Source organism: Mytilus trossulus, chromosome 3, assembly GCF_036588685.1.
Source record: "Mytilus trossulus isolate FHL-02 chromosome 3, PNRI_Mtr1.1.1.hap1, whole genome shotgun sequence".
NCBI classification, from domain to species: Eukaryota; Metazoa; Mollusca; class Bivalvia; order Mytilida; family Mytilidae; genus Mytilus; species Mytilus trossulus.
The window spans coordinates 27,325,368-27,348,013 of record NC_086375.1 but is presented as its reverse complement, the minus strand read 5'-3'; the positions used below and the strand labels follow the sequence as shown (position 1 = coordinate 27,348,013).

At 31.3% G+C, this 22,646-nt stretch overlaps 1 protein-coding gene across 6 annotated transcripts in view; it reads right to left on the bottom strand.

The window, feature by feature from the left end:
* Positions 1-18,276, bottom strand: part of LOC134711149 (homeobox protein Meis1-like) — a 66,080-nt gene extending 47,804 nt beyond the window's left edge. For 2 of the 6 annotated variants that reach the window (XM_063571591.1, XM_063571596.1), the window contains exons 1-6: positions 5,871-6,118; positions 5,533-5,738; positions 5,119-5,266; positions 4,722-4,772; positions 4,162-4,212; positions 3,672-3,827 (exon numbers count right to left, since the gene is read on the bottom strand). In XM_063571591.1, the coding sequence (XP_063427661.1) occupies positions 3,672-3,827; positions 4,162-4,212; positions 4,722-4,772; positions 5,119-5,266; positions 5,533-5,738; positions 5,871-5,885 (627 nt within the window). In that variant the 5' untranslated portion in view covers positions 5,886-6,118. Of the gene's footprint in view, positions 1-3,671; positions 3,828-4,161; positions 4,213-4,721; positions 4,773-5,118; positions 5,267-5,532; positions 5,739-5,870; positions 6,119-6,596; positions 6,849-10,063; positions 10,127-10,584; positions 10,603-18,093 lie in introns of those variants that run through there. The other 4 variants (XM_063571592.1, XM_063571594.1, XM_063571595.1 and 1 more) reach the window with 4 other exon arrangements.
* Positions 18,277-22,646: the final 4,370 nt, after the last annotated feature.

Sequence of the window (22,646 nt, the reverse complement as noted above, 5' to 3'; positions counted from 1 at the left end):
CATTATCTATTGCACACAGTGGTCAACATTTTTTTTAAACAATGACGCAAATGATAAGATTTACATGCAAAACAAGCAATAAGGAAAGAAAATATTTCTTACGGGCAATTTTAATTGTCCTCTTGACAAGGAATTCATTTTTCTAACAAGGAAACAAACACACGTTTTAAAGATAGACAGATTAAAGAGGCAAACGTCAAACATATTGTTTAAAATCGTCAATCCTAACAAAAACAACAATTACTACAAAATAGACGTCTTCAATTGCACTTAGTATTGTGTATGGCAATTTGTTGTAAAAATTAATGAATTTGACTAATGAATACTCAATTACATTTATTACAATTGTTGTGGAACCAATGGTACTCCATATAAAATAGAATTACACAGCCAACAAATAAACCATAAAAATCACAATGAAATCTGTCCCCAGGGTTACGATGTCATAGCTCTATTGTTATCGTTAGCGACACACAAAAAGACATTCTCGTCTCCTCTAATCACATCTTATACACCCAGGGAGCACGCTGCGAAAGTACGCCTAAAATTAGCCTTTTTGGGTTTAGTCCCTTAATCAGCATATGTTTCTAATTTCTATGGTAATCTCATGCTTTCTAGCTTTTAATTTTAAAAAGAAAATGTCAGCAAAACAAATGTACTCAAGCAGAAAAGCTAGTTATATGCAGCTTAGGCAATTAGTCATGGTAAAAGCTAAAGCAAAAATAAATACAACATGCAGGAAATAAATAAAAACGAGAGAAAGAAAATACAATAGCTTTGGTGTAAAGCATATAAAAGTCGACCCATTATAATCAACTCAAAAAATAAAGAATTGAATGTAATTGCAAATCTAATTTTTTGGCAAGAATGTCTGTTCATTATAAAGCTGATATTAAATAAATTTACATTGAAAAAAGGCAAACACTTTAGAAGGAAGTGAAAAAGGTAGAAGATTATTGGATTTAGTATTCAAGGGAAGGAGAAATTAAGACTTTTACTTTCACGTATCACAACTGATTTAACTCAAGCTTAATAAGATTATTATGGAATAGAAAGTGTTGATTTTATCCTACTAAATCTATAACTCGCCCATTATTTGATTTAAGTATTATCGTTCCAAGTGGTCATTGGAGAACTTCCTTTCTGTGCTTACACTTTACGGTCCCGTACAATACGTTTTTTCATTGCTCTATTCACCAGTATGCCATCTACATTCAAACTCTCCATTAACTTCAAGTACAGGAGAATCTAAATTAGATTTTCTTCACCAACCAGGACAATCTTTCCACGTTAAAGAAGAAAAGATCTTTTTTCTTTGAAACCAATACAATATTTAGTTGCCATTGGTAATTACCACGCACAGAAAACGGTGCATGAGGGACTAAAGAAATGAAATTTGCAATATTAAAGATTCAATCTCCCTAGCAACCGAGCATTTGGTTCTGACATTTTCATCCTTTTGCGTTAACTTGACAAGAGAAAAGGCTAATCATACTCATTTATACAATTCAACGCAAAAAAACAACCATATTTGTAAAATTCCCGATCTGATGCTTTTTCACTTAAATTATGACACTTCCTTTTAATCAATTCATCAATCAAATCAAAACACCTCGCACTAAACAATAGGGAGAAAAAAACTTCAATTCATGCAAAAATTGATTAAAGAAAAATCTGTAGTCATGATATAATGGTATTGGAAATTTGTGAAAAAATAAATATTGTGTCTGGAATCAACTTTCAAGAGAATTCTCTGACAAGGAAACAGACTTAATTAAAATTCAATTATCTCCCTTATTTGAAATTTATATCTTTTAATATTTGTGTTTTCAAAGCATCGAAATGTATTTGAGATTTTTTTCGAAAATTTTATGTTAAATTTTAACCACAAGTTTAAGATGACCAAACGAAAATTGAAAATGATGGCAGTGTCACTTTGACCTATTGACTCTGGCCCATGATGAAACTTAAGTGATATGTTTGCACATATATTCTCTCCTAATCTAAAGTCATTAATGCCATCTCTCAGTAGAGCGGAGCCTACATCCATAAAAAACTTTACACCTGCCGCTTTCACATCACTATCAAAACCTTAGTAACACGAAACCCAAACAAATCTATTATCTAAATCTAATATCAAAATTACCTGCCAATTTATTCTTTTTTAAATTAATTATTGCTATTTAATGATGTGAATTAAAAATGATACCTTTTTGGAAAATTGAAATAAATATTTTATATTTGGATAGGATGTAGAGCTATATCATGAATTGATTTCTATTTTTAATTTGTTAACATGGAAAGTGATAAGTTTGAAAATGGATGAAATACGAAACTTTTAATTAATTATATAGTTGTAGAAATTACAACAATCAAGAAAATTGCAAATGGGAATATTTTAACACAAGATTATTATGATTTAACAATGAAAATTACCATTTTTATTGTTACTGTTAACACATAACATCTCTAATAAAAAATTGTAAAACACACCAAATTTAATGAGAAAAATTAAAATCAATTAAGCATCTGGGGTTATTCAATATTTAAAATAAGATAAATAAAATTGTTTACAAAGTTACAATTTTGCTACAAGGGGAGAAATATCTCTTCGGATTTATTTGTTTTTCAGTAATTGCATATTCTGGCAATTTTATGAACAGGAAACTTGATTTTATCTTTCCCTATGGTCATTTCAATGAGATGACCATAAAAGAATTTGTACCTTTAGGGATCGTAATGACATTTGACACTTTAATCCACAAATATAATTCAACTTATAACAAGATATTTTAAATTCTCCTTACTATTAATTTTCCCCATGAATATCCCCCCTTATCTAAAGTCACAATCAACTGAGAAAGTTAAAATGACCACTCCATAATGTGATTTTGATGAGGCCACTTCTGTTTTCAATTCAAATCACAACTTTTAACCACTAGTCTATTTCCTGTTGACCTTCAGAGCACATATCAAAATAATAAAGCCCAAAAATTTCCATCAAAAGAGCAGTTACATACTTTTAAAAAAATAATTTGCAAAATAGACGGAAAATAAAGAGATTATAACAACTCTCGCTTTTTCTGTTTGATTTTTTGTTAAAACATTGAAAACATCCCACAGTTGTTTTGATCATGTTTATTATATTTTGGAGTTTTTTCCTATTTTATAAATGGATTATTGATTTCAAAATAAAATTTAGAATGTTTACAAATTTAGCAGAAATCTCTGCATTTAATATTTTTTTGATTATTTTTAAATCATTTCTTTTATATTGAAAAGAGTTTTATTATTAACTAAATCACCACTTCATTGTAATAAATGTAATATTATTAGTCAAAATTAAATTACACATTGTGTTTACAAATGATACACAATGTTATAAATTGTAAATCTTTTATTTCTTTGTTTTAAAATATCAGTATTTTGTACTGAAATATTACAATGTTTGAATAGTCCTGAGTTTTGGAAAGGGGTATAATCTTTTATATTTTGGAAAGGGGGCATGGGTGCAGGGATAATGGTTCTACCAAATCACTTACGGTATAGTTGTGTATTAGTTAGTAAGGGTAATAAATATTATTCTGTCTGGGACGGGGATGGAAAGAGGAGCTGTAGGGTTGATATCTTCTTGCCGATTTCTGATGTTTAATAAAATTATTTGGTCTTACCTGATCGACAACTGGGTCTGATGGGTCCGTAGGATCCGAACTAGATTTTGAAGTAGTACTTCCACCTTCCCGATCATCTATAACCAAGTCTATTGGCATTTTTCCTTTTAAACAACTAATATATCTATGGCAAAAATTGTCACATAGTTCATGCACCTGAAAATGAAAAAAAAAATCAACAATTATATAATTTTGTTAATATTTGTCCTGAACTAATTTACGATTTTTATCAGTAAAGGAAATGTCTAATAAACTTTATTTACATTCATTTGTTAAATATTGACATTGAAGAAAGGAGATTTAGAACTTATCTCTGCTTTTTACCGAGGTTAAAGATAGGGTCAGATTGTGTCCCACATTCCATATTATCTAGGCTTGCTAACATGTTCTCTCTGATAAGTTTATTTTTGGTCCTTATTCATCAAATTTCTTTACAAATAAATAATACAGTTAAAAATGGTCAAGTAGATATATATAATCGTACGCTTACCTTTTCTAATTCCAGTAAGTGAAATCGCAAAACTTGAATGGCCTGAATCATCTGAAATGTTAGACAAAAAAATTAAGATTTAAAAAAAGAAATCTTTTATTCGAAAAAATATCCTAGTAGTTATTAAGTGGAATCAAAGTCCATTTAAATGTGTTTAAAAATAAGATTGAATATACTTAGAAATTTAAATTATAATTTTTCTTAGTAGAATTGGATATTTTAGTATAAACAATTATTTCCTGATAAAAGGAAATTCCAAACTGATAGAGAAAATTACTGACAATAATTCTGTAAACATACTTAGTGAAACTTTTAATCAAGTTTAGCAAGAAAAATATACATAGTTCTGTTTTTTACCAGCTGGGCAATTTTTCAACAAAAATTGTTCAGAGGCCATGTGTTGAAACAGTGTTGTTAATTTCTTCCAAGGATCATGGCTCATTACAGAATTTTCTAAAGAGGCACAGGTATAGTGTAAAAAAGTTCAAAAAGTATTAATCATGTTAATAGGAAAGATATAAAGAATTTTATAATGATGAAAATATTGTATATACACTCACCACACTATCAAGTTCATGATTTGCTGAGAACAGTGGTTTTTCTGACCGTGCCTAGAGTAAATTAATAATACAATCAATTCCAATATTCTTAAGTTTTTAAATTAACAAATTAAAAATGTTGAAAGTGATATTTCAAATTATTATTTCAAATTATGTGACTTTGTTTGTGGACTTTTCTCTACTTTCGTTTTACTTTTTCAATTACTGTGTATTTCTATTATTGTTTTACTTTCATAATTTACATTTGCTAAATTTGTTGAATAATAAATTCGTGTCAAACAAAATATAATCTTTATGTCAACTCATTTCAAAACTATTTTTTACAATTGTTTAAGTAATTTAAATGCCTTTTTATCAGCGGTATTTATCTATAATTTTGAATACGGCAAAAACTTACTAAAACTTGTTTACTAAAAACGGCTATATCTTCGTTGAATGATTCTGACGAACAAACGTCCCCACCGGCTACGCCAGGTTCCCGAGGTGTACATGTTGCTAGTTCACATTTTTCAAATATAAGTGCCAACAATGGGAATAGGGGGTGCCTGAAAACAGAGAGAAGTTATCTATGTAAACAACCGGCGGCCATATTGTGTATTAGAATTACTCTTCTAATAATGATAATAAACAAAATAGTCGGCCTCTGATTGATTTACCAAGAACTTTAATATAAATTATAATCAACATTACTTACTTGTATTGTGGAAATGTCAATAAAAATTATCCTCAAAGTAAAATAAATAATAATCACACTTTTATATATTGAGTGAAATAAATCCCAATACACAGATGCACGTGGTAAATTACGTACCCGTATATAGAGTCTTTGTCTCTTTTTAATTGACTGTCCTGTGAGGAACTAACAGGCATTGAGCTATTTGTTGAATAGGGAGGATAAGACTGATGCCCCATTCCGGGGGGTGACTGATGGATATTTGGTAATCGGTGTGGTTCGTACATACTATCCGGCATTCCAGTAATACTTGGTCCATAATGTGACGGCATGTCATTTTCGTACTGAAAAATAAAAAAAAGAAGTTTCAAGTTAACAAAAACCCATTTGAAATACTTCCTGTATACGTGATAAATTTGACACAGGTACCCGCGTAAAAAATCCGACATGAAATTAAAGATAGTATAGATACGTACCACTCGGTTAGCCATGGACGAGGTTAAACCTTCCGTCCGAAGGCCTTGATAAGTCCGTTTGTTTTATCAATGCTGTATAACGTAGATTCTGTGTACAGTCCCACCGGCATAAACAAATCCAATGACCTGTCAAAGAAACACTAAACTGTCAAACATAGTACACTTTTCTTCCCGTCAACACTACCCTAGTTTAGCGAGTATAACTGTCTTAACTCGTGGCTACCACTACTTCAACTGTCAATCAAATCAGTGTTACTACAGTACAGTGTAATGGATGAGCTGTCAAATAGAGCCCTGCCTTGGGCGAGCTAACTATAGTTGATGGGGGATTTTAAATTATTTTTTAATAATTATATCAAAATGAAAAATATGAAATGAAAATAAATAAGTTGATTGATAACAATGTTTAAATGTTTTATAATCCGTTTTAAAAAGTTAGAAAATTAACATAAATCCGTCCCATCAAACTGTATACAAACTATTTGTTTTGGTATAGTAATTCTACTGTACCTTTCGATTTAACTATGCTTCAATTTGATGAATGATGAAGTTTTAGGGGAAAATAGGAGGCTAAGAAAGCAAACATCATTAATTTAAAGAAACGTTTTAAATCATATCCCGTCGAATGCAGTTTAAAACCTGATAAATTTAAGATAATTGATGATTTTCAAAGTGTGCATGTTTTCTACAAATGCATGGTCCATAAACGTTAGGTCTGGCAATTACCTTTTTTTTCTTGAACTTTTAAAAACTAAAACCACAGATGCGAGAACTTGCCGACAACTTCCAGATAACTAAACTAAGATTAACGCCTGATGTCTGTAGTAAAACACTCCAACCTGTCCGAGGACTGACAAAATATCAATATATATCAAATGTTTGTTTAAATCCACTAAATGTTACTTATTGAAATCTGTCTGTCCTACTATGATAGTAAATTCGGTATATTTTGTGTAAAATAATTGTTTATGTGTTCAATCACTATTTTGACCCATGTAATATACAATTCATTCAACTGACAATGGACCCGTCTGGCCCGCCCCTTTCCCGCCTCCAACCAAATCGATCTTATTCACAAATCGTATTTCTGTACTTCTCAGCCAATCAAATAATCAAACAGATAGTTTCGTCTGCAATTCAAGAACAAGTTTATTTTGTAAATGATTCCTTTTTTTTGCCTTTAGCCAAATTTTACTGTCAACATTTAACTTTGCCATCATCAAACCAGTTATATTTTGCTTCAAATTAACTATTTAAGATGCCAAATATAGGCCCTTAGGAATCGTACTGTGGAAATGACAATATTAAAGAATTATCCAAATAAACTGGATATTTACTCAAAATTTAAGTAAATAATTATATTATTGAGGGTCATTATTATTATTGCCGATTAAAGTAAATTAAACCAACAATGAAATTTAAGTACACTCAATACGCTAAAATGATATTCGTATGTTGAAGCATTATGTAAAGTTACTAAATGTTAGAAACCTCTTTACCGAAATTTATTTGAAGTTTTAGAAAATAAAAGAGAAGCTTTTATCTGTAGCTTGAAAGGAAAGAGATTTTGTTAAAAGAAATTATAATTTAGTTTCCTCATATTTAATTAAGATAGAAATTCAACATTCGCAAAGACGTAATATATATGATGAAAACAAAAATACGAACAAAGGCAAAATAAGTCTACGTGGTAATATGCACGGGAATATAAATAGTTTAGTAAATACGTCGTTAGGATTATATCAACATTCATTAATTCAGTTATTAAAAGGAAACTTCTGTCTTGAAATTTTAATAATTCTGTATGTAAAGTTGTTTGTTTCATATAATTTTGAGAAATCTGGGACTTATGCATTGCATTTCTATTAGTCATAGGAAATATATAACTTTGGCCAGTTCATTGTATTCATATTTTTCTTTTATCACAACTTCGCAACAATTGTTTCCTTCTGTATAAAAAAAGAACATTTTATCTCTCTCAATTATATGACTCTGTTTCAAGTAAGAATAATATTTAAATATCATTTCAAACATAGTCTCACAATTTATTTTATTCATTTACAAACCTTTTGTTATCAGTTATAGCTTCTTCGAGTAAAACACTTCCATATTTAATATTTTCTAAACAATATGGGAAATTCAAGACGGAAATTAAATAAAAAATTGACTAGGAAACTCAGCAGAACCTTAGCATTCTATAAATTACTTTCCAGGATGCAATAATGACCAAGTTAGGTATTGGATAATTAAATATAACAGTCCTTTTACCCAAAGTTCCATTCAAAAATTGATGCAGGTCATCTTATTGTTTAACCTCTTAGAAAAACAATAACGGTTGAGCAACATCACCAGAGACGGACTCTGTAACTGTAAAAATATCAATTTTTGAAAGAAAAGAAGCCTTTAATGACGGTGTAATTGGATATTCTGCATATTTCATTTTCCTAATTAATGTCAAATTCATCAAAATCCAGTCACTGAAACTATTGACAGTTATATTCTATAACTTTCATTAATTCCGACAAATTTCTGGCAAATTCAATTAGCACTAAAAACCGATAAAAACCCACAAAACTCGAACGGGCATAAACAGTTCTACCAATTCCGAAATATATGAATGCGAGAGACCGTTTGAAATGGATCAGTTTGGTATTATCTGTAAAATCCGATTACAAATGACCGCAGTGTTTGTAAATCAGATTTGTATAATTGAAATTATATAGACCCAGTTTTTAAGGTCATCTCGGGTGAAACGTTTTGTTCTGAAAGTGTTTTACAATAATGAACAATCTAGTGGTCAAATTGACAAGATTTGGACCCCCTCGTTGTTAAATTGTCCACATTTTAAGGATCATAATAAATTACAAAAGACTATGTATCCGTGTCTATAGGTTATGTAAATATAATTTTAAAGAAAAACAAAATACAGTTTGAAATATGCAAAGACTGAATTTCTTCGATAGATTTTCCAGTTCTCGTTATTTTCAGAATTATTAAACAATAATTCTTCCACAAAATAGAACAGACAAGACAATAGCCTAACACTGGTAAAAAAGTTCTGATTAAAAAAGTAACAATATAGATATTGTACAACTGTTGCTTCTGCAACAGAGATTTATCCCACTAGGCGTCAAGCTGGCGGCAATTGTAATGCTTTCGCAGATGAAAATATGATCTATCCGTATAATCTGTAAAATTCATTATTCACCAATCTGACAAGTATCTTTTCCAAACACCTAAGAATTATACTATCTTAAGATTTCAATACGAAAATACTTTCTTGTTAAAACTAGAATGACAACTAGGCAACGAGGAGTTAGTCTGAGAAAACGTGCCATTTTTTTTATTTCCGAAACGAGACATTGAAACTCTTGCTTCTCTTAATAAGACTAAGTATATGTTTAATTATATTTAATTTTAGTATAGGGCCCATACATTACCATGGCAAATTTAATACTTTTGGAGACAGCTTTAATCTGACCATATTTAATGGGCAGGAATAAAATTGCCGTATTATGCACAAAGGCATAAACTACCGAAAGATTATCAATGAAGAAGCCAAAGCTCCGATCGCGGATCCATCATCTAATACATTAAGAACGAAGAGATTACGACCAGCCCTGTTGTAAAAATTTCATAAAACTCTAATATGATAGCAATAAAATCGAGTTTGGGTTGTTAGTTGTGCACATTGTATATTTTCTAAGACATAAAAATGAATCCCATAAGACCGTGAATGTATAAGAATCTAGTTTTATTGTTCTGGAAGTTAGTTCTATGTTCATATAGTTGAATTATTATTTGTCCCGTTCTCTGTAGTAATAAATATCTTAATTTCTCCCAAGACATAAAACTTGCATTTCTATAAAATTACTTCTTGGTAGTCGGAATTGGTTATATTTTTTTGGCAGATTGTTAATTTTTTTTCTAAAGAGACCGATATGTACATGAATTCAAAGTCAAACTAGCGAGACATATGATATTAAATTTCCCCAGTACACACAAAAAAAATCGAGGTCAAACCGAATAACAACAATTATATCAAACCGTTATTCATTTAAACTTATTTCACGTTTGATAATATTTTATTTTATCAGTTTCGTATCAACAGTTGTATTCAAATAGCCAAATAGATTTTATGTAGTTTGGTTTCGTGGATACAGGACACTTTTCACATGTCTTATCTTACATACCTTCTAGCGAGCCCACTTAATATCCTTTTTAATAAAATATTTCACCCGTCTGTAGTTTTTCACCTGGAATTTAAATAAAAATATGTAACGGTAACGGTCCTACCACATTTTCATTAAAGTATAAATACACAAATATAAAACAGACAATTTTCAAGTTTGAACTATCCATCAACGACAACCAATAGATCAACTCCAAATATTAGATTTTTCAAAAATCTGGAAGCTTAAGTTGATGTGTCAATCTATTCGTCAATCTCCTCCCCACCCATTCATGCAGTTTTGGTCAGTGTTGCAAAAATTTTCAAATCATGTCAAGAAACGCATGTTTATTTAATATAATGTCTAATATAATGTAGCATGAAATTTAATATTTACTTTTCTTTTTTGAATATTAATTTAGCTATATCAGTGGATCTTAAGTTTTTTTTAAGTCGTAAATAAATTGTTAATAAAATACCACTCAGAAAATCTTCTGTCCCTTGATGGACGTATTTCTGACAAAATCTATTTAGAAGACATACATAATAATTTTTTTATTTCCTTCATTTGTCGATTATCTAGTATTTATATTCCTGGCACAATCGGAGTCAAAACATCAATTTCGCCTTGTTAGCACGATATTACGGCTATGGATAACAACCTTTTCGCTAAAAGAAATTCCCAGGCGAAACGTAAGCGCCAACAGACGCGCGTCCATCAAATACAAATATATGTGCACATTGATAGAACTTGAATTTATAACGAAAATATTTGTTAATAGTTGAGATCTGTATCTTGTCCAGAACGCTCCGCCTTCCGTATTAATCAAACTGATAGATATCGAAATCCCTCTATTATTATGATATTTGTCCAAATGTGTCCGACTTGACATATAACCACGTGTAAACAACACTCAAACTGTCATTTCATTATCTAATGATTTTTAAATTTGTTAATTCATAGTTACATTTTTCATGCTTTACCCATTGTATTGGAAAATGTTTCTTTTCAGAGTTTTTCAAAGAAAGATGTATTAATCTTCAAAACATTCAAGATGAAAGGCCAGATTTTACATGTAAATCCTCCGGATTTATGCACTAGGAGGCTTGTTGATTGTTTGGAAATCAACACAATTGAACAAAATGTTCATTAATATTAAAATTATCAAACATTTTTTTATACTGATATTCAACGGAAAAATGTGTCGAGTTCAATTTTTTATTTTTTAAAACTACATATGTAGTTTTCGGACATTTAAAACGTTTTGACGTCTGCTACATAGTCGCTTCTTCTGGATTGTCGCCTCCTTTATTTTTTGCCCCTTTCTATCCTTTATCCATTCCCCGACATTCTTCAAAATTAGTCTCCCCAAGAGTCAATATATGATGTTTCAACATTCGCATTAAAAGTATATAATGTGCATACAGTATAACCGACTGACCACTTAAAAACAGTGTGTCATCTGTAAATATTTACAATGGCCATTAATCTTCTGGACTCCATCTTTCAGCAAGCTTAAATTTGGCAATTATAATGGAGATCGACGCTCAGAACTTGACCCCACATTTGTTTATAATTGGCCAGTCACCTCTTGGCATTTCGCTGCAAGAAATGTTACACAAGTTATTTGAAAACTTACACCTGGTTTAAATACAGGCTGACCGATACTTATTATATAAGTCTCAGACGCCAGACCGCTCTCGTGACTTTCTCGTTTGAATCTCGTGTGAAATTTTGCAGTGTTTTTGGTGTCTTTGAGAAAAGCAAATCATTTACAGTTAACGCCAAAGTTATATTTTTGTTTCTATCCACTTTCTGTTTGGTTTTCAGTGGTATGAGTAAAAAAATAACGAACTAAAAAAAATAATTTAAGAACGTCTAGATCACAAGTCAAAACATGGTGATTTTTACGGAGATGTTTGAACTAAGTGATATGTTTGTTATAAATAACTGGTTATTTGATTCAAAATGAAAACATTCATTTAGCATGTGTAATTTGTAGCATAAAATTATTTAACCAGATTGATTTTGATGCTAAAAAATCGTGTCAAACTTGTGATATTATATTTGTATGCGGTTTTTTCCTTCACGATTGGTCTGTAAATTTTGAAAATTTGACTAGACACGCAACACGTGTATTGTCATTGAATAGGTTGTTTTTATTTTGGTACTGTTTTCTGTTGTTTCTCTAACTCTGTCTAGCCATTCAACTGAATAGCATCTCGACTTTTTTCGTGTTAATCATATATACCCCAAAAACCTGTTTAACTTTCATATCAGCTACCTGTGTCGTCAATGGTCAACTTTGATGGAAATCCACAAAAAATAAAACAAAAGACTGATTCTAAAATCTTACTATTCTTTGAAAGTTAAATTACCCTAATACACAAAAAAGCCCTGATTAAAATAAAATGTACATAAGAAAATTGGAGTATCCTTGCTTAGACGGAGTAGCCGTTGTGTTTGCTGTTTTGTTTTCGTAGTGTTTTCTAAAAGTTGCTTTCGATCAAGCATTGTCATGTTGTATCAAGTCATATTTTACTTTAATCTTTTACTTAGGCTATTCTAAAGTTAAGACATCCGTTTACAATACTTGTAGGTTTTTTTCAAAATTCGGACTCTTGATTTATTTTAAAAACCTTGTCCTAACGTCATGTATGTTTATTTTTTCTCTTATCAATTTGAAAATAAATATAGAATGGACAATCTGGTTATTCCGAAACAGCACGCGGGTGAATGTTCACTGCCAACTGTTCTTACTGAAATATGCATAGAAAAAATATCATGGTGAACTATAACTATACACTCAACCACACCATACTATCCTATTATATATCCGTACGCGAACATATTTTAGATGAAGAAGATGTGGTATGAGTGCCAATGAGACAACTCTCCATCGAAGTCACAATTTGTAAAAGTAAATCATTTTAGGACAAAGTACGGTCTTCAACATTGAGCCTTGTTGTTTGTTCACATCAAAGAGGGCATAACGAACAATTTTGATTTTCAATTTACAATATATTTTCTTAAAGAGGAATCGGATAACGGCTGTGACAACGAACGATTCTGACCAAAACGAGTCACGCAAAGAGGTAAAGTGACAATTTCCCTACCAATTGGACATTTTCAAGGAGTCATTCACTCTTAAATGAAAGTTTACAGAGTTATAGATCCATGTTTGTCACTTGAGGCGGTACCAATATAATGTCGTAATTTGGATATGTATGCCTCAATATGGTTTAAATGTGGATTATAATATTAATAGCAATTTTGAAATCTAGTTTGACCATTTAGTGAGTGAAAAAAAGACGAAGAAAGACAAAACTAAACCATTATAACATTAAATTTCAAGTACTAATGGTTTTTTTCTTCAAATAAAGTTAATGTAAAACTTCGAGAAAAAATTGTCAAAAATAGTTAAAATTTACAATATTGTATCGATATGGTCTTCAACAGTAGTGCCCAGGGCTGAATAACATTACGATTTAATAAATCAATTTTAAAATAAATAGGGGAATTCCAAAAACATATTTAAAAAGTGCACTTTAAGCTGATTTATATTGCAACTTTTGAATTTCCCCCCGTGAGTGAAACAAATTCCAGTAAATCGGACACCTTTCTTATTCGTAAGCCAATATTTTCAAAGTATGACTTATTACATGCACAGTGCACTTATGACTGCATTACATGTATTCATTAGTAACTTATGAAGGTGTGCTCGTTGTACTTTAAATGCATGCATTTAATAGTGTTTTTTCTAAAGCTCGAGTCACGGACTTTATATAAAGATTGTTTATTTTAATTGGAAAATGTTGTAATGGTTATGACTGCAGTAACAAATATGACATTTTGACCAACATAGCATCTCTTTAGTTAGGTCAGTCAGTGTAATTTCATACTAAACTGCAAACACACCTGTGACTCGTAGGGAAATTAGTGCCTAAAGCCTTTACAGTACAACATACAACTCCGGGCTATGACCGAATATGTGTATAACAAAATTTACTACTCCGTTCAAAAAATGACATCCTTATAAATTTCAGCTATAAAATGAATTAACTGTCACTATTTAACGAGCTCGTATTTGACAAGACGAAGTCAATTTTCCACCTGTTTTCCATATAATGTACCTTTGTTCTTTGTTCCTTAAAAATTAAAACATTCGCATTTTTAAATGGTGACGAAACAAGAAATTCTTAAGGACAACATTATTATTTTTGTTTATTTCAAATTTATGAAGTTCATTTGACCAATGATTGAAACATACCAATTAACTGTTATTTAAAAAGGGTTACTACATGTGATATCTGAACTTACATAAGTATTTGATAAAAAATATTTGGTAATAAAAAAAAACTTTATTCATGCGACTGCATGTTTCTTCTCCCCTTCCCACGCATTAGTGTTCATGCCTACTAAAAAAAAAAAAGAAGCAAACGAGAAACTGGACAGAAAAGGGGAGAGAACTCACGTCGTGCTGAGCGGCAAAACCGGTCCAGGCTTTTTGATATGGTAATCCTGCAGTTTCCAAATTGTCAATAACTCCATTTTGATCTACATTGAGTTGTCATAGAAATAAAATTGGAAAATGTTGTACATCATAAGAAAAAGAATTCCAAACATTATGATGTCAGATGGATGATTGGGGGTAAGTTCGGAGGACAACGGCATATGGCATATTATCCTCTCCCCAAGGATAACATTTCGAGAATATTTTATTTTCAAATCATTAAGCAGTTATTCTCAAACAATCTTTTGGAAATTTAGAAACAAGAAAACGCAACACCATAGTCTAAAGGAACACAAACGAAGAAACAAACAATAATAACAAATCATCAATTACACGAATAATTGAAGATTGAGCAACACGCTAAATCGGAAAGGAATTTGAATTGAGGTGATCATTAAATTTTCGTTTCATGGTCCGAATTTACTTTATCAAACGTTTGAGGACTGGACACTCCGATTGGCAATTCCTGCAGTAAGCATACCAATACATGGGTATTAGATTTCTTTTGGTTGTGTTGGTTCCTAGTTTGTTTGGACTGTGGTGATGCAAAATATATAGATACATGTCAAAACTACTCTAGAGTTCTTAGAGTAATATACACATACGCTCGGACCTAAATCATAAATACACCCAGTTCGATAAGATTTAAACAAAAACAAATACCAAAAGATGACGACAACTAATGTGCTCAGTAGCTGGTATATATGTAATAGTTTGTATTCCCTGGATAGAATATATTCATTCTTTTATGAATTCATTTACTGAATATTCAGTCATACGGATCATGAACAATGCATTTTCGTTATTTTTATTATTATTATCACCTTTTTTGCGTCATAAAATTGTGATCTGAACTGGCCAAATATGGCTAAATGTATGTTTGTGTTTATATGTTTTAAGAAGAGATGGTACATGTAGCTTGCACATCAAATATTGTTTTGGAGTGATCATTCGATATTCTGAATGGCTTTGGGTATGAATATTTTGAAAAAAGTATTGTATGGCCTTATACGCTGGTCAAAAGTTAGCCAGAAAATAAATAGGTAAACATAGATATTCCCGCCCCAAAACAAACCCCATGATGAATATCTCATGCTACAAATCTTTCTGTGTTGCTGTCCGTTTACTATACGGAGGAATGCACACTAAACCTGATCCTTTAAGATATATTCTGTACAGTTTTTCATTGGTCTTTGACTGAATGGTAGTTCGTGCAGTTTTAAGAGGCAAAACACAATATTTGTTTCGTCCGAATAAGTGATTGCAAAATACTATTTTATAAATTTATAAATAGCAAACTATTTGCTTTATGAACTTGGTACTAGTATATGTAAATAGATATGACGTAAGAGATCTTACTTATTAAACTCCTCACTTTTATTATGTATTTATAAATTATCACAAGACAAGTTTTGAAGTTTGAAACATGATTAAGTAATTTTGTACTTATATACATCATAAATTAAAGTGCAGTGTTTCTTTAAAAACAAAATGCTTACAAGTAGTATGTCCATAATATGGAGTTTTAAGAGAATAAGTTGGGTCTTTTTAAAAACCTTCATTTGATGCACGTGCGTCGACCGGCCGACTCATTTGATGCACGTGCGTCCGAGTAAAGCGAAAAGAATATACTTTTGCAATTTTCAATAAAAGTTAATACGGCATATGTAATATGGATTCGGAAGATAGTTTCAAAAACAGTATTAGAAAACTTGGTTCTGTAAAATATATCTAAACGGACTAATATGACAGACGCAACCAGGGTTAAGAAATAATCAAATACTATTTTTTCTCTTACCGTGAGACAGTTCACAGACAGAGTTGTATACTAGTATTACAATAATACGCAGATACCAATTTTATATGTACACTTATTCCGCCAAGGTCCATTCTAATTTTTACTTTCATTCAAGGTTCCTTTTAATAATGCTAATTCAAATTTGATTCAACTTTATATCAATAATTATTTAGATCGTTCACATAAATTCTTTTTAATTTTAAATCGGAAATATTAAGTTTGGTAAAATATGGTTGCACATTATAAAGTCGCTGATTTGGCCATGGCCGTCATTGTATGATATTGGTAATTTAAAAGTTATGACGCAAATGATTTTATAAGTTCTATCGATGCAAATTGGAATTTCAAAAATTGCATAACTGAATTTGTAATTTCTATATCTACAAAAATAATGCAATATATGAATAATTAAGAATAATTTTAAAGAGAATATATTCCCATGTGGCGCAACATGATCATTCATAGTTCCAAAAAAGTTAACATACAACAGATAAAATATTGCATATTTTTCGAAACTGTTACTATGAAGTAGATATTTTCCCCGACAGATTTGTGTAAATGAAAATTACACTTAAAAAAATGTGTGCTCCCGAAGTTCGTTTCTGGATATACAATCACCAGGAAATAAGTCACATCTAAACAATGTTGAAAGTTAGGAGTGTTAAAATACATAGAACATTCTATATTTTCGAAGAAATGAACTCTGCTTTCATAATAATAATAATAATAATAATAATAATAATAATAATAATAATAATAATAATAATAATAATAATAATAATAATAATAATAACCAAATTATTAAGAAAAAAATAATAAAACAATTATGAATATTAATAATATGATAGTAATCTTATATTATGTTATGTTTATTCAGTTCAAATGGAAAATCATTTAACAGCGTTAGAAAATCGAAAAATATCAATTATGTTGTTACATGAATGCGTAAAAACATATTTAGTTTTGACATATTGCGATGTTAACCATGAGTAACCCCAAATTGATATGGAACACAAAATTATACGAATAGATAAAGGTGTTTGCGTGTTGTGTTTTCTATCCAAATAGATAGGTTTACAGACACACCGTAGAGTTTACTTTCCTATGCATAACTTCTCTCCTATAAAACCCAAATAAAATACATCTGCTTTAAATATTAATAAGATAACAGACAATTATGACAAATAAAAGCACAACAAAAATCCTGCTAATTAATTATAAGTCCAGACACACTGCAACGTACAATAAAGTTTCCCAAAATAGTCGGAGTTATATAGAATGCACTAATTAAATTTGTAAATGAAACAATTCCATTTAAACTTGATCACAGTTCTTAAAGTTCCTTCTTTCCTTAGCTCCACACAACGTAAAAGTTACTTTTGTAATTGTTCGGTGATCAGTTTTGACAATTTGTAAACAACCATAAATAATCGTGTGCTAATAGATATTTCTTTTATCAATGATGTGTATAAAAATTGATGGGCAGTGGATTTTGAATGAATTGCGGACAGGTTGGGGAGGGGCATGTTGTCAAAATGTGACGAGGCAATCAACTGTGTAATGCTTTCTGCCAGGTCCGCTTTAATCGATGACCAGTCAACCTGAATATTATGTCATGTATAACAAAGTAACATGTTACAAAAATGAAAACTAATCAGTAATAATTTGCGTGATTCTTTACCACAAATTAATTATATCTGAAGATATTCTCTACTAAAGTGTTGATCAAATGATTCTTACCTTGTGTGCGACAGTGAGTTTTATAATCCCTTGATTAAGATAGCCAGGACTGGATTACAACCCATATGTCAATATTTTAGTCAAATACTTGTGTGAAAACACGACTTCCTTAGACAGATTCTAATATTTTATGAGTCCGTGTTTTAGCTTGTAATGACATTGATGGGTGAAATGCTCTCATACAATAGTAACGAACACCTCCAAACACCATTATTCAAAGGTGGGTGGGAGCTATGTCAAAACTTTCCTTATAATAATTGTGGATATCGTATATATAAAATTATCATATTCTCTCCCCGAGTTGTCAATCGACCAGTTAAAGACGAATCGTAAGGCAACAAAATTTCTCACTACCGTTTACTTCAGCAGTTTTGCTAATGAGATAAAATGATTCTAAGGATTTTTTTCTCATCAGATTGTAGTTCTTTCATATTCAGTGATAAACATTTTGAAATATAACTCCTATTGTGTTGATTATTTTTGAAGATATTATTGGTGTCTTTATTAGCAGAAATCTGCATCTTTATTATTATAAAAACGTCCTTTTTATTCAGATGTAAAACTGTGTATTTAAAATAGTTTTTTTTTCGTAGTTATTAAATACTAATGAAATATATTTATGGACTTTTTATGGAGAAATTTGAACACGCACGTTCCGTTATTAATTTAATACTTAATTATTGACTGAATAAATTGTTTTTTAAAGCTCAGCTGAGGAAATTAAATTCTAGCCCCTCAGCCGACTCCAAGTGTAGATAATGACTCCCTTTTCAAATGACAGCAACACCTATATTTTGCGGGATGTATAAATTAGCGCGAACGTGCGGCTGTGGACGTTTAAGTTTTACAAGACTGCCTACAACTCGATAGGTTAATCTGTTGTTAACTCATTGTTGAACGCAGGCCGGTGACCTAAAGTTTGATTTTTGTGTCATTTGGTCTCTTTTGGAGAGTTGTTTCATTGGCAATCAAACCACATCTTCTTTTGTTTATATTAACTGATATAGTTGTAATGAAGAGGCACAAAACATTTGACATTGGATGCAAGACAAGCAGTAATCAATCTGTTTTCAAACCAAACAAATCGAGAATATTTTTTAGTGTTTCATACATAAAAATGTTAATAAAATTATCAAGAGTGCATCGTTTTTGGTTACAAATACTAGTCCCAACTCTATCAGTGCTTTGAGTTCAAATCAATTTTGGTTTGACTGTTACCAAATTATTTAGTATGCCAGACGCGCGTTTCGTCTACATAAGACTCATCAGTGACGCTCATATGAAAATAATTATAAAGCTAAACAAGTACAAAGTTCCAAATTCAAATAGATTTAGAAAATTCAGCTTCTCCATTCCAACAATAAAACCGGCGATGTTGAAGGGACTGGTGTTTGTATGGACTTGCGATATGTATAATTCAAATGTTTAAATTCTCTTCACGAAAAATTGCATCTATGCCTGTTTGATTTGTCCCTGGGAATCCAACTTTCCCATTCTCTAATCTAATCGACCCACCCGTGCTTACCCAGGATTTTAAAAATGGGAGACATGCAAGCCAACGTTTGGTGCGATGCTTTTAAATATAATTCATCATATATTAAACTCCATACGGGGAGGGGTAAATCCACTTCTGCCCTATATTTAGTATAGACCTTTATTTTTTATTTTATTATTTGTTTACTTTGTACACTTCTCGTTCTGAAAATGAATTTTATATATTTTTCACTGGACTTTCAGCAACCATCAAATATCATAAAATCTAAAAACAAAACCAAGAGACATGACATCTTAATCTCCCTGGAGATTGATTGAGACATACATACACCAGTCCATAGCAACCACGAAATAGATGACGACCAACGTGTGAATTATTATTTTCAACTCATGCAAATAGTATCTTTTCTCATCATGACGAAGTTGTTTGTTTCATGTATATTTTTGTCATACACGTTCACCCAGTACGCCAAAATCTTTTTATCTACTTCAGTGGAGTAAATTTCGACAACGATAGTCGAGTGACATGTTAGGCAAGGACAGCTAGTTGGAATATTTGGTAGTGTTATGACCCTTTTTTGTCGCAAATAAAACAGGTTTAATTTTGGTGCATTATAAAAACTTGTCACACTTAAAATCATTTTCAAATTATTAATATGTTGCTTTACTTTCCCATTAAAGACACTAAAATTGAACAATACCAACATGGATAAGGGGTTCTTTATTTTCAAACAGGGTCAACTCTCCTATCCAAACAGTTGGATAGTTGCTAAGCGAAATTCAACGAGTACTAACATTTTCCCGCTTTGAGTGCATAAGGCGGACGTGACCGACAGCGCATGTATACTTTTCACACTAACAAACTCGACGCTCACTTTAGCCTCGTACTGAAGAATTAACGTCTCTTTTTTTCTTCCTCATGATACCCTTTGTCTGAACCTTGTTTGAAATCAGACATTTCATCAGCGTGGAGTTCTTTGCAGATAAATGGTTGTCTGCTCCTTCAAGTCAACTTAATAGAGTGATATTTCCAACATTCAACAGTTTTTCCTTCCATATTTTGGACATCTACGGCCCATATTCTAGTTCTAAATTGTCAACGTTGAGACCATGTATGTACTATAGTATATACTTTTAACGTTGCATAATTTCGAAATGACAAAAACTGTTTATAGATATTTAAAAGACAACCACTATCAAGATTCTGCATTTGGAACTGGCACACATTTTTGGTGGGCTTCGTGTTGCTCAGTCTTTAGTTTCGTGTTTAGCCATGGCGTTGTCAGTTTATTTTCGATTTACCAGTATGAGTTTGACTGTTCCTCTGGTATCTTTCGCCCCTCTTTTTTGCCTGGGTTTAACTGGTGTTTCTCTATTTTGTTTCTCGTTATTATGAGATATTATCCCAGGCATAGATTACCTTATGTATTTTGCACAACTTTTTGGAATTTTGGATCCTCAACTTTGTACTTGTTTGGGTTTATAAATATTTTTGATATGAGCGTCACTGATGAGTCTTATGTAGACGAAACGAGCGTCTGAAGTACTAAATTATAATTCTGGTACCTTTGATAACTATATAGCTTACCCAACGGTTACCACACCATCAATATGAAGTGCACGCATGGTTGCCAAACCTACCAGAAACTGCCACCTTATATTTCATGCGCTACAAAAACAAGTTTCAACCTATCGCTTTAAGTCGAAAAGTGTCAGGCCAGCGTCAGAATTAGTTAATAGTCTATCGCCTGTTGTTGTCATGAACTAAGGCGTGTTTGAAGTAATCTTCCAAAACTAGCAATTATAAGTTGAGTCAAGTTTAAGACATGACATCCCCTGTTTGAACATTTGGACATATTGGATGTACACGAAGCACCAATGTAATGACTTTGAATTCATAGATATAAAAAACGAAAATCTGTGAACTCGTCTGTGAAATTATGGTTGTTTTCTATTCCGAAACAATAGAGCATCACAGTTTTGTTAAGGTCTGAATCAGTATAGGGTGTCTCGCTCTCTCGTGATATTTGAAATTCTGCAAAAAATTAGACAAAGTCCAAAAAAGGCAAGATGTATATTCATAGCGCATATATTCGATATGCTTTTACTTAATAGTATCAATAATAGTATCAATGGATTCTTTAAATTCCAATCCATGCAAGTTCAAAGCAATAGTGGGTTTTGATTACATAGAATTTGGTTAAACCTAACCACAATGCGAAGATACATACACAGTTTGTAACAATATCACCCAAAGCTGGCTAAATATAAAACAAACGAGTGTCATGTTGATAAGTTAACATTATAATGTTGCTCTAGATTTAACCTTGACAGTGAGTACCACTTTAAACAGTCATGATTTTGTTTATATAGTATACATACATGTATCACTAACTTTTTATATACGAATGATGTGTATATGTCTGTTGAAAGCAAGACTTGACCGGCCTGATTCAATAGATTGACCACCGTCTGTGCAAACAAAGAAATACATGTCGAAAGAGTGTCAAACTCTTTGTGAGCTTTAGAGTTTTGGAATAAAAAAAAATGACTCTTTTCCTTTCCAAAATGTTCCGCTATGTCACAGAAAAAAGAGCCGGATTTCAATCGTTTTGATATTGTTTTGTAAACAGGGATACGGGATGGATATACAAAAAAAAATGACCTTAATGACATATGTCAACGAGAAATGACAATTTTTCATAGGAACATCGCTTTATTGCTGTTTATCATCTTAACAACCACTTTGGTAATTATCAGAATATGGCTGCCGAACGAAGAAGACACCTTGCGATAAGTTTTTCTGTGTTTGTGTACATTTTGTGGAACAAATCGTGCCGATGATGTCGGTATCATGTTTTCAAATGTTCTTTTTTTACTGTGAAATATTTCTTGCATGGCCTTATTCTACCACCGTATAGTGATCCCATTAGACCAGATTGTGTTATTCTTTTTGCTTGTCTTTAATGATTCGGCATTCGAAACATGTCACCGACTCGACACGACAAAACAACAAACTCTTCACCAACAGGACACGTCAAAACAACAAACATGTCATA